The sequence below is a fragment of the Doryrhamphus excisus genome, chromosome 14, assembly GCF_030265055.1.
Source record: "Doryrhamphus excisus isolate RoL2022-K1 chromosome 14, RoL_Dexc_1.0, whole genome shotgun sequence".
Lineage (NCBI taxonomy): Eukaryota > Metazoa > Chordata > Actinopteri > Syngnathiformes > Syngnathidae > Doryrhamphus > Doryrhamphus excisus.
The window spans coordinates 5,744,233-5,752,762 of NC_080479.1; the positions used below are offsets into that span (position 1 = coordinate 5,744,233).

General features: G+C 48.9%; 1 protein-coding gene across 2 annotated transcripts; it reads left to right on the top strand.

Annotated features, from left to right (window-relative positions):
- The first annotated feature begins 409 nt into the window (after positions 1–409).
- Positions 410–8,442, top strand: pip4p2 (phosphatidylinositol-4,5-bisphosphate 4-phosphatase 2). 2 transcript variants are annotated; one of them, XM_058046839.1, is made up of 7 exons: positions 422–692; positions 4,243–4,391; positions 4,457–4,563; positions 4,628–4,751; positions 5,526–5,578; positions 6,114–6,204; positions 6,287–8,442. In XM_058046839.1, exons 1-7 carry the CDS (start codon positions 593–595, stop codon positions 6,428–6,430), a joined length of 768 nt encoding a protein of 255 aa, XP_057902822.1. In that variant the 5' UTR covers positions 422–592; the 3' UTR covers positions 6,431–8,442. The 2 variants fall into 2 exon arrangements, 1 of the variants encoding a protein (XP_057902822.1); XR_009119235.1 differs by lacking the exon at positions 6,287–8,442 and having other exon boundaries at positions 410–692; positions 4,628–4,839; positions 6,114–6,203.
- Positions 8,443–8,530: the final 88 nt, after the last annotated feature.

The window sequence follows — 8,530 nt, forward strand, 5'->3', positions numbered from 1 at the left end:
TCTGCAAGGAAACTTAAGTACGTTTGGGTAATTCTTGCCTCTAAAAATAAAAATGTTTCACGGAAGATCCGGTCCTGTAAGCATACAGACTATACTTTATTTCTAAACATTTTTGTTTTTATAAAAAGCTAAATATAAAAATGAAAAAGCGGAAAGAAACAAACAAAAATCAGCATATACGTCATTGGCCCTATGACTTCGCTCGGCTGTCAAACGGGGACCTCTGGCGTTGAAGTTGTGAAACTGCACCCGGAGGCCGTGCAACAGGGGCACCTAGCGGCGAAGCTCTGAAACTGCATCTTGATTTTTTTCAGTTGTTGTTTTGAGAGCAAAATGGAAAAGCACACATGCGCCCAAATGAAATCATAAAAAAAAAACGTTTAGCAGCGTTTCCGGTTTTGTTTTTGTGCGCATGCGCGTGCTCACAAACGGCCCGCCCCACTTCCACGAAGCTCCTCCCCCTCCCCCTCCCAGGCCGCCGCCACCCGGCTCTCTTGGACTGGACCGGAGCGTATCGGTCGGCCTCGAGCATCCGCCGCTGGTTCTTCCTCGTCCTCGTAGTCGTCCTCGGGTTCGGGTGTCCGCTCCAAACATGGCCTCCGACGGCATGGACGAGCGATCCCCGCTGCTGTCCACCCCCAACTCGGAGACCCCCGGCGCGCCTCCGTACCTGCAGGATCCCAGCCCCCGAGGTAAACACGCACGCGGAGGCTTTTGTGTGTCATTGGAGATGCACAGAGGCACACGCACGCAAGCTAGGGGCTGTGTGTGTGTTGGGGGGGGGGGGGGGGGGGGTGGAGTCCAGATTGTGAGAACTGGAGCAGTGGGCTCCAGACCAGAGGCCTACAATAACATCACGACCAGGACTCATTTCGTAGGCCTTCATCCATGCATCATCATCATCGTCACACTTCCATTAGGTACACCACCACCATCATCATCATCATCATCATCATGCCCACGTGTGAAAGTACTGCTAGAAGCAATCTATATACTATAATCTATGTGCTCTATGATTTGCCTTCTAATCTATATAGTGTATGCTTTGTGTTGTAATCTATATAGTGTATGCTTTGCCTTCTAATCTATATAGTGTATGCTTTGTGTTGTAATCTATATAGTGTATGCTTTGTGTTGTAATCTATATAGTGTATGCTTTGCCTTCTAATCTATATAGTGTATGCTTTGTGTTGTAATCTATATAGTGTATGCTTTGTGTTGTAATCTATATAGTGTATGCTTTGTGTTGTAATCTATATAGTGTATGCTTTGCCTTCTAATCTATATAGTGTATGCTTTGCCTTCTAATCTATATAGTGTATGCTTTGTGTTGTAATCTATATAGTGTATGCTTTGTGTTGTAATCTATATAGCGTATGCTTTGTGTTGTAATCTATATAGCGTATGCTTTGTGTTGTAATCTATATAGCGTATGCTTTGTGTTGTAATCTATATAGCGTATGCTTTGTGTTGTAATCTATATAGCGTATGCTTTGTGTTGTAATCTATATAGCGTATGCTTTGTGTTGTAATCTATATAGCGTATGCTTTGTGTTGTAATCTATATAGCGTATGCTTATTGTCGTATGTGACAAAGCATATTAGTGTGATGTAGTAACATATCTGCGTAATAAGGATTGGATGATAAGAAAAAAGAAAGTGTGGTGTGATGATAGCCCTGGGCTGCACTTTGGACACCCCGCTGTACATACTTGTACAGTGTACAAGTGTAACAGGAAGTGTGTCGTCATCATTTTGTAGCGCGGTTTCTTATTGGTTGGCGTGCAGCATATGAATAGTTTGATCTTGTAGCCCCGCCCACATTTGCCGCTTTCATCTTAGCCACTCACGCATCTCTCTGTGTTGACATACATGCAGATCACATGTCATGACAGGTCTTCTCTCATGTGTCTCATCTCATGACATGTCTCCTCTGACATGTCTCCTCTCATGACCTGCCTCATCTCATGATATGTCTCCTCTCATGACCTGCCTCATCTCATGACATGTCTCCTCTCATGACCTGCCTCATCTCATGGCATGTCTCCTCTCATGACCTGCCTCATCTCATGACATGGCCCCCCCTCATGACTTGCCTCATCTCATGACATGTCTCCTCTCGTATGTCTCATCTCATGACATGTCTCCTCTCATGACATGCCTCATCTCATGACATGTCTCCTCTCATGACCTGCCTCATCTCATGACATGTCTCCTCTCATGACATGCCTCATCTCATGACATGTCTCCTCTCATGACCTGCCTCATCTCATGACATGTCTCCTCTCATGACCTGCCTCATCTCATGACATGTCTCTTCTCATGACCTGCCTCATCTCATGACATGTCTCCTCTCATGACATGCCTCATCTCATGACATGTCTCCTCTCATGACCTGCCTCATCTCATGACATGTCTCCTCTCATGACCTGCCTCATCTCATGACATGTCTCTTCTCATGACCTGCCTCATCTCATGACATGTCTCCTCTCATGACCTGCCTCATCTCATGACATGTCTCCTCTCATGACATGCCTCATCTCGTGTCTCATCTCATGACATGTTTCCTCTCATGACATGTTTGCTCTCATGACACGTCTCATCTCATGACATGCCTCATCTCATGACATGTCTCATCTCATGACATGTCTCATCTCATGTCTCCTCTCATTAACTGCCCCATCTCATGACATGTCTCCTCTCATGACATGTCTCCTCTCATGACATGCCTCATCTCATGACATGTCTCATCTCATGACATGCCTCATCTTGTGTCTCATCTCATGACATATCTCCTCTCATGACACGTCTCCTCTCATGACACGTCTAATCTCATGACATGCCTCATCTCATGACATGCCTCATCTCATGACATGTCTCATCTCATGACATGTCTCATCTCATGACATATCTCCTCTCATGACCTGCCTCATCTAATGACATGTCTCCTCTCATGACCTGCCTCATCTCATGACATGTCTCCTCTCATGACTTGCCTCATCTCATGACATGTCTCATCTCTTGACATGCCTCATCTCGTGTCTCATCTCATGACACGTCTCCTCTCATGACATGTCTCATCTCATGACATTCCTCATCTTGTGTCTCATCTCATGACATGTCTCCTCTCATGACATGTTTCCACTCATGACACGTCTCATCTCATGACATGTCTAATCTCATGTCATGCCTCCTCTCATGACATGCCTCGTCTCATCTCATGTCTCCTCTAATTAACTCCCCCATCTCATGACATGTCTCATCTCATGACATGCCACATGACATGTCACATCTCATGACATGTCTCATCTCATGACATGACTGATCTCATGTCTCATCTCATGACATGTCACATGACATGTCACATCTCATGACATGACTCCTCTCATGTCTCATCTCATGACATGTCACATGACATGTCACATCTCATGACATGTTTCATCTCATGTCTCCTATCATGACATGTTTCATCTTGTGTCTCATCTCATGTCTGACCTCATAACATGTCTCATTTCGTGTATCATCTCACTACGTTTCATTTCACGTTTTACTTGCTGGTCATTATTAGTTGTCTCATGGCTCATTTGTGATTGGATGGTGACCAAGGGGAGGAGGGGGGCCATCTGGCGGAGATGAGGATGAGTGGTGGAGCCATCTTGGGCTTTTTTTCTGGCCGAGGTTTCACGTCTAAAATGTTGATTTGGGGTCTCAGGCCCTTTCTTTAGGCCTTTTATTTGGCTCTTTAGCATTCAAGGTGTGTGCGTGTGCGTGCGTGCGCATGTGCGTGCGTGTGTGCGCGTGTGCGTGTGCGTGTTCCAGTGAGCGCAGAGGTTTTGCGTTACGCGTCGCTGGTGTCCAGAGAGGGTGACGGCGGGTAGCGGTGTACGGTTTCATCAAAGTGCCGTGTCAGCATGGTGTGCTGGTCATGTGACGAGTTGTGTCATGCCCACGTCAACGCTCATGGGGGCGGGGCTCGGTAAAAGGCATCATTGTTCATCCGCACATGACGCCGGGGGTGGCTCCGCCCCCTCACGTAGAGCGAGGAGGGTCACACGGTGTGCTGCGGGGGGCAGCGTCAGAGTCCAGAAACACAACCACACTCACGGGGCAGACCAGCACCATGTACCCCGCTGGGTATCGGGAGGACTGCAATCTACCTGTGGCGGGGGTGGGGGGTGGGGGTGATGTCATGTTTATAAATCCAAACTTCCATCTGTTGAGTCAATCATTCTCCCGCCAAAGCCGAGCTCCCGCCTCCCTACACGGCCATCGCCAGCCCGGACGCGGGCGGCGTGCCGGTCATCACCTGCCGCGTGTGCCAGTCGCTCATCCACCTGGACGGCAAGCTGCACCAGCACGTGGTGAAGTGCACGCTCTGCAACGAGGCCACGGTACGCCGCAGCAGCATCTGGTCCTTCGCGAGCCGCCAATCATGCCCTCTCTCCTTCCCGCCCAGCCCATCAAGAACCCGCCCACGGGGAAGAAGTACGTGCGGTGTCCCTGCAACTGCCTGCTCATCTGCAAGGACACGTCCAGGAGGATAGGATGCCCTCGACCCAACTGGTGGGTAGCCGGCACCGTTCCACTTTCTCATGCCCTCCCCATCATGATAACACATGCCTTACAGCAGACGCATCATCAACCTGAGCCCGGTGATGGTCATCCCCGAGGAGCAGCCCGCCCAGCCCGCCCTCCCCGTCCAGCCTGAGGGGATGCGGGTGGTCTGCGGTCACTGCGGCAACACCTTCCTGGTACCCAAACACCCGCATTCTCTCTTTCCCGCTTCATGTGCGCATCAGCGTCCCCTCGTGGGCGATCTGTGTGCGGACACATGATTAGGTACACCTTCTGCCCTTTGTGACGGTACATGTTGGAACCCATCTTGGGGAGCCACAGCGCCCCCGTGCCGGCGGCGCTCGTGCTCTCCTGGAGCGCCATGCTGGACACAGTGATGTCACTGCTCTAAGATCGTGCTAATGCTAATGCTAGTGCTGATGTTAATGCTAATGCTTGTGCTAATGCTGATGATAGTGCTGATGTTAATGCTAATGCTAATGCTAATGCTAATGCTAGTGCTGATGTTAATGCTAATGCTAATGCTAATGCTAGTGCTGATACTAGTGCTGATGTTAATGCTAATGCTAGTGCTGATGTTAATGCTAATGCTGATGCTGATGCTAGTGCTGATGTTAATGCTAATGCTAATGCTAGTGCTGATGTTAATGCTAATGTTAATGCTAGTGCTGATGTTAATGCTAATGCTAATGCTAGTGCTGATGCTAGTGCTGATGTTAATGCTAGTGCTGATGCTGATGCTAGTGCTGATGTTAATGCTAATGCTAATGCTAATGCTAGTGCTGATGTTAATGCTAATGCTAATGCTAATGCTAGTGCTGATGTTAATGCTAATGCTAATGCTAGTGCTGATGCTAGTGCTGATGTTAATGCTAGTGCTAATGTTAATGCTAATGCTAATGCTAATGTCTGACATCCAGGAGCAGTGATGATGTTTTTGTGTTCTTCAGTGGATGGAGCTACGCTTCAACACGTTAGCCAAGTGCCCCCACTGCAAAAAAATGTAAGTGCACAAAACCCCACATTGCACACACACACACACATGCTCATGAGCACGTAAAGGCGTCCCGTCGATGCGCCTCATACCAACGTTTGGAGACACTTAGCCACAGTATCCAATGACAAGGCGTCTCAAAACTTTTGAAGTCTGGCTTGTTTTTCATTGCAGTCAGTGAGAATGGACGTCAGTCTTTTCCCGTCATGAGCAGGTCAGCTGGTGCTCATGTAGAACGTGATTGGTGGTGGTGGTGGTGGTGGGGGGGGGGGGGGGGCGGTGTCAGGTGATGGAGTCCCCCCGAGCCGGTCCCTCAGACCCTAATCCTGGCTGTAGACGCGTCACATGAGACGCATGTGAGCGCTGAGGCGGTCATGTGACCTTTCTAGTCTTGCTTGTCTTCCAGCGGTGTGAGTGCATGAATGTTCATCGGGTGGGGGGTGGGGGGGGGGGTCCGGTCAGCAGGCCTGCTAAGGATGTATTTGTGTAGTACTTTTCAGCATACAAATACGTCAAAAGTATTCATTTTGAATTTTATGAACAGCTCGTCGGTGGGCAGTGCGCTCCCCAGGAGGCGCTGTTGCGCTTACATCACCGTGGGAATGATCTGCATCTTCATTGGCGTGGGACTAACTGTAAGTACCGCGCCTCTCTGCGGTGTACATGTACGTGATCCTGTACGCTGACATGAAAGTGAAAGTGAAATGTTGCTGCCAGGTTGGTACGAGGGACTTTGCCCGCCACTACAACGCCACCTACGTGTCATGGGCCTTTGCGTACCTGCTGGGTCTCATATGCCTGGTCCGGGCCTGCTACTGGGGGGCCATCAAGGTCAGCTACCCGGAGAACAGCTTTGCTTAATGCCCCCCTCCCCCCAAATGTCCTCTCGGCCCGGCAAGCGGCTGCTTCTGTGTCCAACTTGATGATCCGGTAGAAGTCCGTCCTGCCACGGCTAGCATCTTTTGGAGGCTGACACATGGCGGCTGCAGCGAGACGTCTGATTGGATGTCCGACGTGAGACCAACCTGGGATGTGCATCACCTTTTTGTTGCTGCAGTACTTCATGGTGGGGGGGGGGATCCATCAATGTACGATGAAAACATCTTAGCTTTTAGAGTAGCTAATGAATATAGTCATAGCCCGTCGTAGCTGCGCTGGCCCACAGGACTGCAATCTACCGGTGGTGGTACTCATCTCATTTGCATAACCGTCTGATGCATTTGCATGTGGATGCCGGAGGACGGGAAACGCCGTGGGACGCAAAGTCTGAAAAACATGTCAAGGAAAAGAAATTTTTCTTTTGGTCTTTTCTTTCGTGTCGCAAACAAGGCAGAGCCGCCACGGTCCCATTCGCACCAAATACACCAGCTCTGGTCCCAAAATGGCCCCCAGGACTCACTTTGCACCCCCCTGCCAAAATGTGTACACAGACACTCCATAACGACTAACGTGTACTTTACCCCCCCTCCTATAACTACTAACATGTACTCTGCCCCCCCCCATAACAGTACCCCTGCTCCTGACTAAAGTGGAGCCTGATGCCCCCCTCCCATATTGACTAACGTGTACACTGACCTCACTTCAATAATGACTAACGTGTACACTGACCCCCCCTTCCATAACGACTAACGTGTACACTGACCCCCCCCCTTCCATAATGACTAACGTGTACACTGACCCCCCCTTCCATAATGACTAACGTGTACACTGACCCCCCCTTCCATAACGACTAACGTGTACACTGATCCCCCCTTCCATAACGACTAACGTGTACACTGACCCCCCCTCCATAACGACTAACGTGCAATCAAACCCTCACTTCAATAACGACTAACGTGTACACTGACCCCCCCTTCCATAACGACTAACGTGTACACTGACCCCCCCTCCATAACGACTAACGTGTACACTGACCCCCCCTTCCATAACGACTAACGTGTACACTGACCCCCCCTCCATAACGACTAACGTGCAATCAAACCCTCACTTCAATAACGACTAACGTGTACACTGACCCCCCCTTCCATAACGACTAACGTGTACACTGACCCCCCCCTTCCATAACGACTAACGTGCAATCAGACCCTCACTTCAATAACGACTAATGTGTACACTGACCCCCCCCTCATAAAACAGCTAACATGTACTGGGACCCCCATAAGGACTAACGTGTACACTGACGGCACACCTCCTATAACGCCGGCCCCCCCATAGAGACTAACATATACATTGATGCCCCCTCCCATAACACCAAACATGTACTCAGACCGCCCCCCCCACATAACGACTAATGCCCCCTTCTATCAGAGTACCCTGCCTCCATAACGACTAACATGGACACTTAAAATAAAATGACGAACGTGTACTCAACCCCCCCCCCCCCCCCATATGACCAGGGTGTACACTGTCGGGGGGGGGCAGTACACATATTGGCTGAATGTACATTGGCTGATACTGATGGCAACCATACATATACACCAGGTGCCCCCCCCCCCACCAACAGGAGCTTTTTAATGATTTTTTACATGACTGATTTGACTACAGCAATAATCCCAATAGTACCAATACTCCCAATACTTCCAATACTCCCAATACTCCCAATATTCCCAATACTCCCAATATTCCCAATACTCCCAATAATTCCTCTGATGCTGTTTGCATGTTGCCAATTGCTTTTTTTTTTTTATTAAAAGAATGTAAACCTTTAGCTTTGCTCTCTGACCTCTGACCTGGCGCTGTGGGCGAGCCGGCCCACCAGAGTCATGAGGCGGATGGTGATCATGTGACACAAAGATACATACTTTGTACATACGACGTGCGTGGAGGGCAAAGGTCATCTTTTTCCAAATGATAATTTATCAATAAAAAGGACAAAAGTGCATCTTCTTGTCTATTTTGACTTGTTTATTGATTCAACATAAATATGTTTATTGATTCAACATAAATATGTTTATTGATACA